The 15,345-nt window shown below is 38.0% G+C and overlaps 1 protein-coding gene across 1 annotated transcript; it reads left to right on the top strand.

Annotated features, from left to right (window-relative positions):
- Window positions 1–364: 364 nt before the first annotated feature.
- Window positions 365–11,643, top strand: LOC127938619 (thrombospondin-1). Its single transcript, XM_052535338.1, has 23 exons — window positions 365–576; window positions 675–758; window positions 1,192–1,751; window positions 1,836–1,911; window positions 2,268–2,357; window positions 2,459–2,568; window positions 2,680–2,805; window positions 3,363–3,459; window positions 4,500–4,673; window positions 4,757–4,933; window positions 5,029–5,202; window positions 5,288–5,415; window positions 5,544–5,696; window positions 5,798–6,016; window positions 6,103–6,210; window positions 6,614–6,773; window positions 7,391–7,509; window positions 8,110–8,344; window positions 8,430–8,657; window positions 9,045–9,316; window positions 9,398–9,495; window positions 9,579–9,718; window positions 9,819–11,643. Exons 2-23 carry the CDS (start codon window positions 695–697, stop codon window positions 9,824–9,826), a joined length of 3,516 nt encoding a protein of 1,171 aa, XP_052391298.1. The 5' UTR covers window positions 365–576; window positions 675–694; the 3' UTR covers window positions 9,827–11,643.
- The last annotated feature ends 3,702 nt before the right edge of the window (window positions 11,644–15,345 follow it).

Below are 15,345 nucleotides of genomic sequence, written 5' to 3'. Positions count from 1 at the left end.
GTTCTAAACTAAAGTAGCACTTTGAACGTGAAAACGTTTAAGTTGTTCATTATGGATGAACTGAAATAAAATATGTACACAACGAACGGTAGGGTAGAGACTTCGGTGAAAATAAATGACTGGGATTATTGAATAACAAAACAAGAAAGCAGTAGCTACGTCTTGGATACACAAATAATCAGGGGCAAATTAATAAGCCTTAAACGGAAGCAGCGGTCAAAAAAAAACATTTTATGTTTATGGAATGTGTTCGTTGGAATGTGGTGCGTTTTCTCCCTCGTGTGTGTAACTTATACAAACACTCTGTGAGGTAACGCAAGCTCGTCCCTTTTTCCTTCCAGCATCTGATTGGAGGAGACGCGAGCTCAGGAATGTCATGAAACTATTTAAATAGCACTTTGTTCTCTTTGGTAAAAGTTAGATTGGCCACTTTAACTACAGCAAAGAAACACCGAATGTTGTAGACCGCTGTTAAAGAGGAAAATAATCTCTTTATTTTAAAACGACCTTTTATTGACACATCTTAGGAATTATATCAAGTTTCCTGGATTTGTTGCCTTTTGAAACGCGTGGAAGGTGCGGTTTATTTATTTTTTTAATAATTGATTGAACTGATAAGGTTCAGATTTGGGGAATTTTCAATAACTTACACATTTATGTATGACTTCTGATAGGTAAAAGAATAAGTGAGAAAATGAAGTCAGCTGCAATCTTTTTGCTTCTGATGCTGTGGAGCTGCGAGAGCGCGAGAGTCGCAGGTGAGCGATGATACATCTGTTACTGATGACGTTTAGCGTTTGTGAGTGAACGCTTTTGTGGTTTAAAGTGTAACTAGTTTTTAAATAGTATAGGAATAACTGACAAACATTTAGTAATTATCGCAAAATAAACTCCAACAAGGGTGAAGGGGTTTATGAATTGGGTTGTTTTGCAATAAAGACAGGCTTTTTCTATGCATTATCCTACTCATTACACGGCTACCTAAATACATGTATTAAAATTAATTAATAATTCAGGTTTCGTTCATTTTATTATTAAGACAAGAGCACCTATGAAGAAAACAGTGTATGAGCAAAAAAACTGACCAAACCGAATATCAATTACAAAGAGATCCATGTAATAAATGAAAAAATATTCGTTAATATTAAGTATATTATAATGAGATTGCATTAACTTCCTGACTCCTGGTAGAAATTCGAGACGACAACAGTGTTTTCGATCTGTTTGAGCTCGTCCAAGTGCCGAGGAAAAACCACGGGGTGACTCTGGTGAAAGGCGACGACCCATACAGCCCCGCCTACAAGATCCTGAACCCCGACCTGATCCCCCCGGTCCCCGAGAGCGCCTTCAGGGACCTAATCGATTCCATTCACGCGGAGAGAGGATTTCTGTTCCTGGTCAATTTCAAGCAGTTCAAACACACCAGGGGAAGCCTTTTGACCGTGGAGAAGAAAGATGGCTCCGGACCCGTATTCGAAATCGTTTCCAACGGGAAAGCCAACACTCTGGACATCGTTTTTTCCACTGAAAACAAGCAACAGGTCGTGTCCATCGAGGAAGCGGAATTGGCGGTGGGACATTGGAAAAACATCACGCTTTTCGTGCAGGACGACAGGGTTCAGTTCTATGTGGGATGTGAGGAGGTGAATACAGCGGAGCTCGATGCTTCTATCCAGACTATCCTCACTCAGGAGACCCCAGGCGTGGCCAGCCTGAGGATTGGCAAGGGCGCAGTGAAGGACAGGTTCATGGTGAGTGGACGTTTCGCTGTCTATGAATCCTGCTGCATGCCAAATACAGTGAGAAGCATGAATTCATTGTGTGTGTTTTTTTAGGGGGTGCTTCAGAACGTGCGCTTTGTGTTCGGAACTACACTTGAAGCAATTCTGAGGAATAAAGGATGCCATAACTGTGAGTGTAATGCAGAACACGTGTATGAATCCATAAGAAAAGATGATGACAAAACTGCTTCTTGCATCGTGATTATGCCACACTGACTTTAATTTGGTGGTTAAATATTAATAACGAATTTAATAATATACATACATATTTTTTTTTATTCTGTTTAATTTTGTATTGTATTTTAAATAACATTAGAGCACCACTTCTGTGACAGTGAATGAACAATAGCCATATAAGATAAAGACTTTTCATTCTACATTCACTGCAATCAGCCTCTTTTCATAATTTTTTCACTCAACATTTACATCTGCTTAAGTTTTTTTATAATGGAGTTTAATCCGTCTGAATTCCCTTTCCTCTTGCAGCAATTATGACTGATATCATCACCCTTGACAATCCCATAAATGGAACCAGACCTGCAATCAGGACTGATTACACTGGCCACAAAACAAAAGGTAATCCTTCCTTTTAAATAATCCATACAAATAAAATATACGCAAGTTGAGAATCCAAATGCATTTTTAACCACTGCAATCTGTATATTTCTCCTATGAAGATCTGCAGATGATTTGTGGCTTTTCATGCGAGGACCTAGCTGCCATGTTCAAGGAACTAAAAGGTCTTGGTGTGGTGGTGAAAGAGCTGTCCAATGAACTCCGCAAAGTGGTGAGCAGAAAGTTGTTCCACATAAAAATAATGAACTTGTGTAGTGGACACATGCAGTAGTTTAACACTCCATCCACATTATCAAACCTGAATTTTTGTTCTGTTTTCTAGACAGAAGAGAAAAACATGCTCATGAATCGCATTGACTTTTATGATGGTGTCTGTCTTCACAATGGAATTGTGCACAAAAACAAGGAAGAATGGACAGTGGATGATTGCACAGAGTGCACTTGCCAGGTGAGAACCTAATAACCTGCAGACATGTACTTGTTAGACTCTTTGGGCTGCTTGCTCTGTCATTAAGCCACTAATTTGTGTAAGCGAGACGGGGGCCATGTTATATAGGTGCTGCGATACACAATACTGGTCTTAGTCTAATCCATTGTGGCAGACTTAAGCTGGGTGTATCCATTTCCCTGAACTACATAGCCTCTAATTAAAACTGTGAAATTGTGGTAGCTAAAGAGAATACAGTCAAATAACTAAACCTTATAAACTATGGTATTTATGGGATACTGTATACATACCTCCAGCCTATTCTCTATGAAATGCCACATTATATTAATACTGAGGAACACTTACATTTCTAATTACACAGACTTAAATATGACCAGGTTATCCACTCTCAAGATTCAGTTTAAGATGACTTGAATGAAAATAGTAACGTTGAATGTGGTTTTGCACTACAGTAAGGTTTCACACTATGGTTTTTCATTCAAATGCACCAGTCGTGACATGTCTTTTAACAGATGAGAGTCTAATGAGTCTAATGAGAGTCATTGTGTTAACCACAGAACTCTGCAACAGTGTGCCGCAAGATTTCATGTCCCCTAATACCATGCGCAAATGCCACAGTGCCTGATGGGGAGTGCTGCCCTCGATGTGGAACCCGTAAGTGCAACTGAACTACTGTATAACAAAGTTTAGACACTAAACACACACACACACATATATATATATATATATATATATATATATATATATATATATATATATATATATATATATATATATATATATATATATATATATATATATATATATATATATATATATATATATAATACTTTTACTCAGCAAAAACATTAAATTGATCAAAATTGACAGAGAAATATATAATGTTACAAAAGATTTCTATTTCAAATAACTACAGTGCTTTGTATTTATCAAAGAATTTGTGAAGTTGTGTAGAAAACACTTAAAAAAAAACTGTAACAGTATTTTACTATTTTACAATATTAATGATTTTACTGTATTTCTGATTGGTAAGCTTGGTAAGAAACTCACCCACAGATTAAAAGTAAATGTGCAAGCAAAAAAAAAAAATATCTATATATATATTTCCGTGTCAACTTGAATGTGCTGTATCGTTAACCAGGCAACATTTTAACTTTTATAAACTTTTTAATTGAATGTGCTGTTCCTACCCAAACATTCACAGTCATTCCTGCATCATACAATAGACTTCAACTGAAGTTTAACTAATAAAAGGAACACTAGAGCTTTGTGCATCACTGAATCACTAAATGGCCATAATTGTCTAAATTGTTTAAAGAGAGGTGGAAAATTGGTGCTGTTTGGCAGAGTCTCAAAAAAGAAACAGCAGACTCCTCACGTCTTGAGGGCTCGTCGTGCATAACAAGGATTTCAGTTAATATCAGCCTCATGTGTTAGAACTTATGGCATAATCAAGGGTGTTTTCAAATACCATTTCCACATTTGGAGAAAGGTATCCCTCTGCATTAAATACACTGACATTTCCCCAGAATTCCAGCTGCTTGGTTCATGCCAGGGTTCCCTGGAGTGCTCTGTCTCAAGCTGCCCAGGCTAAATTGAGTCCATTAAGGCCCAGTATTAAAAGCCTTTTTCTATTTTGCTGCTTTAGAAAGAAGGAATAGCTCTGCTATTGTCTCATTTTGCTCTCTCGACAGCGAGCGACTCTGCTGAGGATGGCTGGTCCCCCTGGTCTGAATGGACCCATTGTTCTGTGTCCTGTGGAAGGGGCATTCAGCAGCGTGGCCGCTCCTGTGACCGCATCAATAACAACTGTGAGGGCACGTCGGTGCAGACGAGAGACTGCTACCTTCAGGAGTGTGACAAGCGCTGTAAGTGATGCCCACTGGCCAGTAGTGTCTATGGTTTTTCCTCACAGTAAAGGAGAAAAGTAACCTTTTTCTATCATTTTCAGTTAAGCAAGATGGCAGCTGGAGTCACTGGTCACCTTGGTCTTCCTGCTCAGTGACGTGTGGTGCTGGCGTTATCACGCGCATCCGTCTCTGCAACTCCCCAACACCTCAAATGGAAGGCAAAGATTGCCAGGGTGAAGGTCGGCAAACTGAGAGGTGTGAGAAATCAGCATGTCCGAGTAAGTGAACACCCTATGAAGTGTGTTTTTTTGTTTTGTGTGTTTGTGTCTTAAAAAGTGCAGTTGTCCAATTTTTGTTGTGTATTTTTTCATAGTCAATGGTGGCTGGGGACCTTGGTCACCCTGGGACACTTGCTCTGCCACTTGTGGTGGTGGCGTCCAAAACCGTAAACGTCTTTGCAATAATCCCGTACCCATGTATGGCGGCAAAGACTGTGTGGGAGAAGCAAAGGCCAGCCAGCGTTGCAACAAACAAGCCTGTCCAATTGGTGAGTTATAATGTCACTCAACCATTTAGATGACACTAGTCTGTGTTTCAGAGATAAATCATTTACTTATGTTCATTTGTCACAGATGGATGCCTTTCAAATCCATGCTTTGAAGGAGCCCAGTGTACAAGCTTCCCAGATGGCTCTTGGAAATGTGGAAAATGCCCCACAGGATATTCTGGCAATGGAATCAACTGCAAGGATATCGATGAGGTGCAGTACACTGCTCTTTGGGATGAACCTATATTAAAATCCTGGCTGATACTTAATTATTATTTTAGTAATGAAATGCAGTGGGCAGCAAAAATCTCATTCAGACTGCCCTTTTCTCTCTTTTACAGTGTAAGGAGGTCCCTGATGCCTGCTTTGAATTTAATGGAGTCCATAGATGTGAGAACACCGTGCCAGGCTACAACTGCATGCCGTGCCCCTCTCGCTACACCGGCCCACAGCCGTTTGGTCGAGGAGTGGAGGACGCTGCTTCCAAGAAACAGGTAAATGAGAGAACACCAAAAGATTACAGTTTGCACCTGCATTGCAACATTGCACCTGCTTATGAACTAATATGCGTTGACTGATTTCTCTTTTCCTGCAGGTGTGCACGCCTCGCAATCCCTGCCTCGATGGAAGCCACGACTGCAATAAGAACGCTCGCTGCAACTACCTGGGCCATTTCTCAGACCCCATGTACCGCTGTGAGTGCAAACCTGGCTTTGCTGGAAATGGACACATCTGTGGAGAGGACACTGATCTTGATGGCTGGCCTAATGCTGATCTTGTGTGTGTCGAGAACGCAACCTATCAATGCAAGAAGGTTGGCATAGATTGGGTTTATTTGTTATAAAAACACAAATAACATAATTGTAGCTAGTGTTTATATTCATACTCTTCTTTTTTAAGGACAACTGCCCCGATCTTCCCAATTCTGGGCAAGAGGACTATGACAAAGATGGAATTGGTGATGCTTGTGATAATGATGACGACGACGATGGCGTTCCTGATGACAGGGTAAAATATCATTATCTAAAGTCTATACAGTATGTTCCATAGGCGCTCAATCCAGTCAAGTGACTTTCTGTACATTTTGCACTGTGTATGAATGAAGAAAGTAAATCCACACAGATTTTACATAGCATACAGTCTGAGGTGTGGAAGGTAAACATAGATTACCTTTCTGAAAGACATGCAATGTATCCTGCTAATCCAATATTATCCTTGGTCCAATTCCTAAAATGAGGCTCACTTTTATCATTGCGCTCCGCGAAATAGCCCTACTGTACACAGCTGCAGCCAAATGACAAGCCTAACATCTAAAAGTAATAACCTTCGTGTGAGCAGGCCCTATGGAGAATTGCATGACTGTTATTTGACATATGTTTCTATATCTGAACTGTGGCCTCTTTTAAAATAGGACAACTGCCCACTCATCTTCAACCCAAGACAGTATGACTATGATCGCGATGACGTGGGAGACCGCTGCGATAACTGTCCATACAACAGCAACCCAGACCAGACTGACACTGACAACAATGGTGAAGGTGACGCCTGCGCTGTGGACATTGATGGAGATGGTACGAAACCGTGCTCTATTTGTTTATCCATACACGGGCACCTTGATAAACCTGCCAAGAATACATTCATATTTCACTCAATAATCAAAAGAAATAAGAGAATTTGTATTTTGTATAAAGAAAATGAAGCTTTTTTGTTTGGCATTATCACATTTTTAGTACTTAAGCATATTTTACACGACCAATTCTCAGTACTGTAATACTATTAATACTCTCAATATTTTACCTTTTGAATCATTTTCACAGCTTTTTTTATTATTTAAAACTATTAATGCACAATTTGTAGGAGGGAAAAAACTTTTAACAAAAATCCTAGCATTTGAAATAATATACAGTTTTCTTCACATAACAGTAATGAGAAAATAATGCATGTCTTATGATAATGAGAATATGAGAACAAAAATATTTTTGTATTAACATGTTGAATACAAATATTAATATAAAACATAAACTAAAACCTGCCAAATATAATCATTTCTTTCTCTTTTAATTTATTTTGTTTGTTCTCTCTTTCATTATAACCTGGATATGTTCTTGACGGGTTTCGTGAGAATCACCCTGACTCTTTCCAGTGGGTTTTTAATCAATCTTCACCATTATGTCATTCTTTTTGACAGGTATTTTGAATGAGAACGACAACTGCCCATATCTGTACAACGTCGACCAGAAAGACACCGATCTCGATAGAGTTGGTGACCAGTGTGACAACTGCCCTCTGGAACACAACCCAGACCAGGTATGTATATGTGAGACCTAACCGAGTGAGTGAACTCCGTAGGTGTTTTCAAACCATTATATATTTCACAGAGATCTATGAGCTGTTCAGTTCAGCTTAAGAGCCTTTGCAAAAAAATACCCAGAGGGTAGTCGCAGTCTTTACTAAGCTATGTATGGGAGGAGAAAATCCTCTTCTCCTTGAATCCAAAGCCACACAATAAAGCACTTGGAGGCATTTCAGTGACACTCACAAGTGTTCAGTTAACCCGAAGGATATGCGGAGGGAAAGAATGGTTATTAGTGAGGGCCGAGAGATTTTCCGGTGGGTTTATGCATGCCCTGTCGGCACTCAATCCCTGCGGATCACACCTGTGCCATGGTAAACTGAAGAGAAGGAATGCACCCCCACTTTCCTCATTAGATCCTAAAATGTGACTATGGTATTGCCAAGCTACAGGAACATGAGATTGCTTTCTGAAAAAAACCTACACAGATGAGCCAACTAGGACAGAAGTTTTTGCCTTTCAGAAAAAGGGAATAATTGAATTAAGATAGAACTTTACATTATAGACACTCTGAGACATCGGTATTTAACGATTCTACACTTTCACCCCAACAGCTTGACTCCGATTCTGACCGTGTCGGAGACAAATGTGACAGCAACCAGGATATCGATGAGGACGGTCACCAAAACAACATGGACAACTGCCCATACATCCCTAATTCTAACCAGGCTGATCACGACAAGGATGGGAAAGGAGATGCTTGCGACTATGATGATGATAATGATGGCATCCCTGATGACAAAGACAACTGCAGATTGGTTCCCAATTCAGATCAACTGGATTCTGATGGTCAGTTTTACAACTGAATATTCATAATTATTGCACTCATTAATGTGAAGATTTATACTTACTGCTTTAACTTCTCCATTTGTAGGCGATGGACGTGGTGATGTCTGTAAAGATGACTTTGACCAAGACAATGTCCTAGATATCTATGATGTCTGTCCAGAGAACTTTGACATCAGTGAAACCGACTTCCGTAAATTCCAGATGGTTCCTCTTGATCCCAAGGGCACTTCTCAGATCGACCCCAACTGGGTGGTTCGGCACCAAGGAAAAGAACTGGTTCAGACAGTCAACTGCGACCCCGGCATTGCTGTTGGTAGGTTCAGTCTATAAAAAAACTAAAAATTAATTAAACATTAAATTTCACCTAAACAAGAATAAATAAATTACCTTGCACATGTAAATATAATAGGTGGTGTTTAAAAAATTAATTAATAGAATTAATTAGAAAATCCTGCACAGGACCTTAGCTTGCAGAAACAGACAATATTTAAAACAAGTTTTTGTTCATTATTCGTGAACAAAAAATTACAAATTAATATAACTAGGAAAAACTGAAACATTTTCTTTCACATGTGTCATTTTCTAAATAAAAAAAAATCTAATTAAAATACAAATGGCCACAAATCAAAAACAAAACAAGTATAGCTAGTAAATTTAAATATGTATAAATTACTGACTTATTTTCCAAATTTCTTTAAAGGTTTTGATGAGTTTAATTCAGTCGACTTCAGCGGGACATTCTTCATCAACACGGAGAGGGATGATGACTACGCCGGCTTCGTTTTCGGATACCAGTCCAGCTCTCGCTTCTACGTGGTCATGTGGAAGCAGATCACACAGACCTACTGGTCCAGCACACCTACGAAGGCCCAGGGTTACTCAGGGCTGTCAATCAAAGTGGTTAACTCCACCACAGGGCCGGGCGAGCATCTGAGGAATGCCCTCTGGCACACCGGAGACACTCCAGGACAGGTAGGTTTCAACAGGGTCACTGTGATGAAATCAGGTTCGAAACATGCTTCATGTGAATGCCAACATTTATGTATGTTACAGGTGCGCACACTGTGGCACGACCCAAAGAATGTGGGATGGAAAGACTTCACTGCTTACAGATGGCACTTGACTCATAGACCAAGAACTGGGCACATAAGGTATTCCTAAAAAGATCATAGAAGCTTAAAAAAACTGCTATTTATATGTATTTTAATAATTATTTTTTTTATATATATTTCAGAGTAGTCATGTATGAAGGCAAAAAGATCATGGCAGATTCTGGAAGAATTTATGACAAAACATACGCAGGTGGAAGACTGGGTCTCTTTGTCTTCTCACAAGAGATGGTGTACTTCTCAGACCTCAAATATGAATGCAGAGGTGAGCGTCAACACATCCAAATAAGATCATCCAAATAAAAGTTTGCTTGCTTTTATTCATATTCATCATTAACATTTCCTGTCTTTCTGTTGCTTTTCAGATGTGTAATTGCACAGACAGGAAGTTGATCAAAGAATGCACCTTTCCGTATAAATATGTATTCCAGGCAAAGTCCAGGGACCGATTTGATGCTACTTTTTCTGCTGCCGCTCACACACTGATGGAGTAAGAAAGCAGGGAGTTAATTTCAAATGTAATTGTCACTGGTTGAGATAGAAACCAAGTGGCTTCCGATTCAGAATCTGGACTCCTCCACCATTAACAGGCAGAGCAGAAGAAGGTCTCCATTGCTTTGCTTAATTGGCAAGACTGAGATCTCTTTCTGAAAAACCTCATTCGGCTCTGTGTGGGAAGAGCTCCCAACAGACAGCTATGCACTTCAAAACCTTAACTCTTTCTCTCTCTCTCTCTCTCTCTCTCTCTCTGTCTTGCGCGCGCATGAGTTTTCATGCTCTCTTCCTGAACTGGTGTCCAAATTATGGCTACCTTAGAGAAAGTACAACCTTTAAAAAAAAGATTACTCTTATATATAGTCAGTATTTTATCAAAACATTAAACCATTTTCTTGACAACAGCAACAACAAAAAAAGAGTTGTGAATGTTTAATGTATTTAAGCAACAAAAAATGGATTAAAAACATTGTATAATTAAAATAATACTATTTTTGTTTTTGCTGACAGTCTAAGCAGGTGATTTTACAAGGACAAATATGTCATTTATTGATTTTGATCGAAATTTCATCTATTTAAAGTTTCGCTTAACAGTCACATCTTAATTATCTTGAACACCCATTGAGGTCTGGTGGGAGATAACTTATGGTTTAGCGGGGATAGTTTTCTCAGGGCTAGATGGTTGAACCATTTTAACATATTCATTAGAAATGGCATAATGAAAGGTTGTATGAAGAGGAATTGGACAGACTAAGGTTTAAAGACTCATCACATATGGATACTAGATTACCAAGTACTCTAGTGCGAGATTTTATTTTTGAGATGCTAATATCTAAGTTGCGTTTAAGTCGTTTAAACTTTTTCTATATATATGTAGCACTTATTAAACACTTTAAGTGCTGTGATTTTGCTTCAAGAAGCACAAGCAAGGGTATTTCTAAAGAGTGTCCTCACTAAAAACAACTATTTCAACATTTAAAAGAAACCGAGGTTCTGTCTAAAACTACTCATCCAGACCTTTCCGGTCAAGAACCATTCATCCGTCTTCCAAAGGAGATGATCTTCTGACCTGTTTGCCTTTTCTGTAGAGAGAGAGATAAAGGACAACTTTAATGTACAAATATTACCTCATTGCTGTTTTGTATTTTGATCAAGCAAAAGCTTAAAAGTACTTTTTCCTTTGCTTCGAGAAAACAAATTGGTTGCTTTATTGCTACTGTAGCACAAGTTGTAAATAGTATATAGAACAAACAGCCAGCCCCACATCCCAATGGAAAATAGAGAACAGTTTTTTAAGGAATGCATTTGCCAGTGCTTCAGATGTCCAGTACTTTTTTTTTAAGTTGATAAATTATTGCTTTATTTGTTGTCTCTGTTTGTAAGACTGTTTCATGTGTGTGTGTGTGTGTGTGTGTGTGTGTGTGTGTGTGTAGATAAATGCTATTTAAATAATTTATCATGGAGTGCCACCTGAGAAAGAGGCATTTCCATCTGTATAAACCGTTTGCACACTGACATGAGGATGTTCTGTTCTTCATTGTTTGTCTCTTTTTTTGTGTTGTTATTTTTGTACAATTAGCGATGCTTGACTGTAAACATTTTTACTTAGTTAAACAATGCAGAATGCTATTTTTATGCATAGCGATTATTTTGGTACATACTTCGGAATAATAAAAAGATAACAGATGTAAAACACGTTTATTGCCTTTGGCTGTTTTTTATTACGGCATGTTTGTGTCTTGTGAGATTTTTTGTTGCGCAGCTGTGAGTCTAAAAATGTCTGTGCATGGCACGAAAGGTCAAAGTAATTATAAAACTAAAGTTCTTAAAGGGCATCTTGGGCCCAAACATGTGTTTGAAAACAGACTGCTTCAAAGAGCAAATGCCTTAAAAAGACACGTCATGATATCCTAGACCAAGGTCAATGTCAGTTCCAAGTTAAAGGCCGAGACAAGTCTGCCTTCTTCTTCTAAAGACAGACATGCATGTCTTCAGTAGAAGTGTGGAATGTTGCAGCAGTGCCTCTCCTCAGGGTTGATCTTCTAATTCCTCACTCGCCTGAGGGGAACGCGTGAACCTCCCTGACCCGCAGTGTGGCATTCTGGGTTTACTCAACCCAAATCGGGGTGATTTAGTGCTCGGTCTGACAGGTGTGGGTCTGTAAACACATTCATATCATGTTGGCCAGGGATCAGAGAAGATTTTAGGGTTACTGTGGAGATCCAGAGACAATCTGGGAGCAAAACTGGAAAGTTGGCCTTTGTATTAGTTGTCTAAGATTCCAACAGACAAAACCTTTAAGAAGTACCTCAACACGATATGTTACATGGAGCTGACCTGCTTTTTGGTTGTGTTCCATAACTTTCATGGTGTTCATGGTGGTCAGGCCTCCTATTCATATTTACGGCTTTGATATATATATGCAATAAAAATGACATTGTTGCTATATGAATAGAAGCTGTAAATTCAAATTATCTGAGGTACTGTCTGGTTATATATAAATCTTGAGGTTGTTTTTCAAGGCAGTAAAAACAGTAATACTGCTTCGTTTCAACAGGCTGAGGTTTTAGTTCCTTCTTTTGAATTGTTTTTACATTTAGCAAGTGCGCTTTTATTTTTTTAATAAAATGATTGCCACTTGGGGAGTAATTTAGCTGTGCTAATATAACAGTTTGACACCAAAATTATTAATTTAGTTTTATGCGCTGCCATATAAATTCCCAGGTTATATTTTAAAATCTTACCTAATTCATATAATGGCAAAGCTGAAGTTTTGGCAGACATTTCTCCAATCTCATTCACACGATCCTTTAGAAATCATTCCAATATAAAGATTTTGATGCTCAAGAAACAATTCTTATCTATGTTTGAAAAGATGCTCTGATGAATAGAAAGTTCAAACACTGCATTTATTTGAAATATAAATATATTGTCACATTAGAAATGTCTTTAATGTCAAAAAAATATATGAAAACATGAAAATAATATAATGGATGATTTATTAGTAAATGATTGCAACGCAGAATTAGCTTTGACAGACTATGTGACACAATTCGGATGAATTTGTGTGAATGACCTACACTTAACCCCGCCCCTAAACCTAACCGACACTGGGGTCTATACAAATCGTATAAAATTGAGGTTGTACAAATTTGTACGAATTAGCCACCTCATAAAATACGTAGATTAAAAATTGGTCGTGAGATAGCGTTGGAAAGCTAGAGCTATTTTGGCTTTATTGTGGTCATTTTGACCAGTTAGTTGCTGTCTTACATTCTTACATCTGTAATGTCAGTCTTTGTTTTGCATATGAACAATATGAAACCACTGGGTATACAGACTAAGCTTATGTTTATTTAGCACGTATAATAGCATAAAATGTTGTTTTCAAAAAGAATCAAGGTGAATCTCTGTAAACTGTCTGTGGCAAAAAAAAGGAAGCCAGAGACTAATAATTTACTATTCATTAAGGCACTGGCACGAGATGAGAGGCTATGCGGGAAGTTGAAAGGAAGTTGCTCTAGCTTTTAATTTCCTGCAGTGAGCTCCTGCTAACTCATGGTTAAAACGGATCCTGTAATTCATTCAGCTCCCACCACTGTACTGCATCAGACAGCAACAAACAGATCAAATCACCAGGCAACCTGCTATTCATCTGGAAATAAAACAGTACATATGATGTATGATGACTTCAGGTTATTTTTAAAAGTGAAAGTTGTAGGAAAAAGAATATGAACCATTGGATTTACATTGAATTTATGTATAAACTGGTCATAAAATTTGATCCAATCTTCAAGTCATAAAGACAAATACTGTCTGTTAAACAATATACACACAATGATACACTTCCATGTCTTTATTGAAAAAAAGGATGTATTGTTGATATGGCTGATAACCCACAAATAGGCTTTTTTTGTAAATCAGCATTATGTTAAATTAAAACTAAAACATTAAAGATTTTTTTATAGTAAGAAAAATTGACATTCATTTCTTGGATATTTTTATAAATACGAACAGTATTTGAGTGTTAAGTGGTAGCAAATGTCATCTAAATGTAAAAGCAGAAGAAATGAACATACAGAATTATCAAAATTATCCAAATATCTTCTGTCTGGTGTCATAAAATGGAGAATCTCTTAATATCAGCTGATAAGTATGTGATACCGATACATCCCAGTCAATTTTAGTATAAGTTTAGTACTCCAATTTAGACTTATTTCTTTTTGTTGCAGTCACCATTTTTAATTTTTGTTTAGTTTTCATCTAATAATTATATTTGATTTGATTTCATCTTCATTTATATTATAGCATAGGATTTTAATAGTTTCAGTTTTAGCAAACGATAACACTGGTTCAGATGTTTTCTTACAATTGAAATGTGGCATCCATTCCACAGAAATCAGATATTACCACCAATCATATCTATATGCAACAGTAACTTGAATACCTAGTTTAAGTTCTCTCATAGTTTGCCACAGATGATTTGACTTTGACAAACAGAGCATCTAAAAAATATACATAAAACGAGATGATGAATTTTTAGATCTAAATAGTTGCTGAGCAGTGAAAGGAAGACTTAGGCTTTAGCAAGGCAATGTTGTTACCGTTTACAGCCACACACTGCCCTCACAGATGTGTGAAATACCAGGCTCAACTGCCACATGCATACATCCCAGTCATCTTTTGTTTCAGGCCCAGGAAAAGCTGGGCAAAGCTGACAGGGTTGTGACATCATATGCTCGCTGTGTGACAGACAGCTGAGAAGTTATTACACGTGTGTAGAGATCGCCACTTTCAGTCACCTTGAGAAGAAATGCAAGTCATAAATGGACACATTCATTCTGGTCTGACAGAACAGATAAGCTCTCTGTATAACCGCTTTCCATAGCATAACACACTTTGGGGACTATATTATGACACACGTGTCCATATTAAAGTAAACGGCATCTCTTTAAACAATATCAGGTTTCACAGCTCGTATAAACACACAGTACTCACTACTCACTAAGTATGGGGAGATATTGTACAACACTGGCCATCAGATGCTCTGTACAAACGCTACTAAACAGTAATACTGAATAACTCACATGTTAGATAAAAAATATGGTTAGGTATTTTTGTTGATTTTGTTTCAGGCAGCAAAAATGGTTGAAAAAGATACCACAGAGATCAGCCGTCATGTCTCCGACAGACACATCATAGTGAATGAATCACTGTTCTTGAATGAATCGGTTGAGTGACAGATTCAATGACTCACTTCGTTCCTGAATAATCAGTGTTATTGACAAATTGGTTTAAGGACTGATTCAATAACTCATTTGTATGTTTTGAATCAGTTGAAAGAATGATTCAACCCACTCGTAAAGACAGTCATCTACTGGTGTACTGACATAACCT

This window comes from Carassius gibelio, chromosome A20 (assembly GCF_023724105.1).
Source record: "Carassius gibelio isolate Cgi1373 ecotype wild population from Czech Republic chromosome A20, carGib1.2-hapl.c, whole genome shotgun sequence".
Lineage (NCBI taxonomy): Eukaryota > Metazoa > Chordata > Actinopteri > Cypriniformes > Cyprinidae > Carassius > Carassius gibelio.
This window is presented reverse-complemented; position numbering and strand designations above follow the sequence as displayed.

What these genes read in the sequence shown, in the direction of transcription:
- LOC127938619 (XM_052535338.1), top strand. Translation starts at nt 695, where the DNA reads ATGAAGTCAGCTGCAATCTTTTTGCTTCTGATGCTGTGGAGCTGCGAG. An exon ending in CCAATGAACTCCGCAAAGTG is followed by an intron (nt 2,569 to 2,679) that starts GTGAGCAGAAAG and finishes TCTGTTTTCTAG; the next exon opens with ACAGAAGAGAAAAACATGCT. An exon ending in ATGGCGTTCCTGATGACAGG is followed by an intron (nt 6,211 to 6,613) that starts GTAAAATATCAT and finishes CTTTTAAAATAG; the next exon opens with GACAACTGCCCACTCATCTT.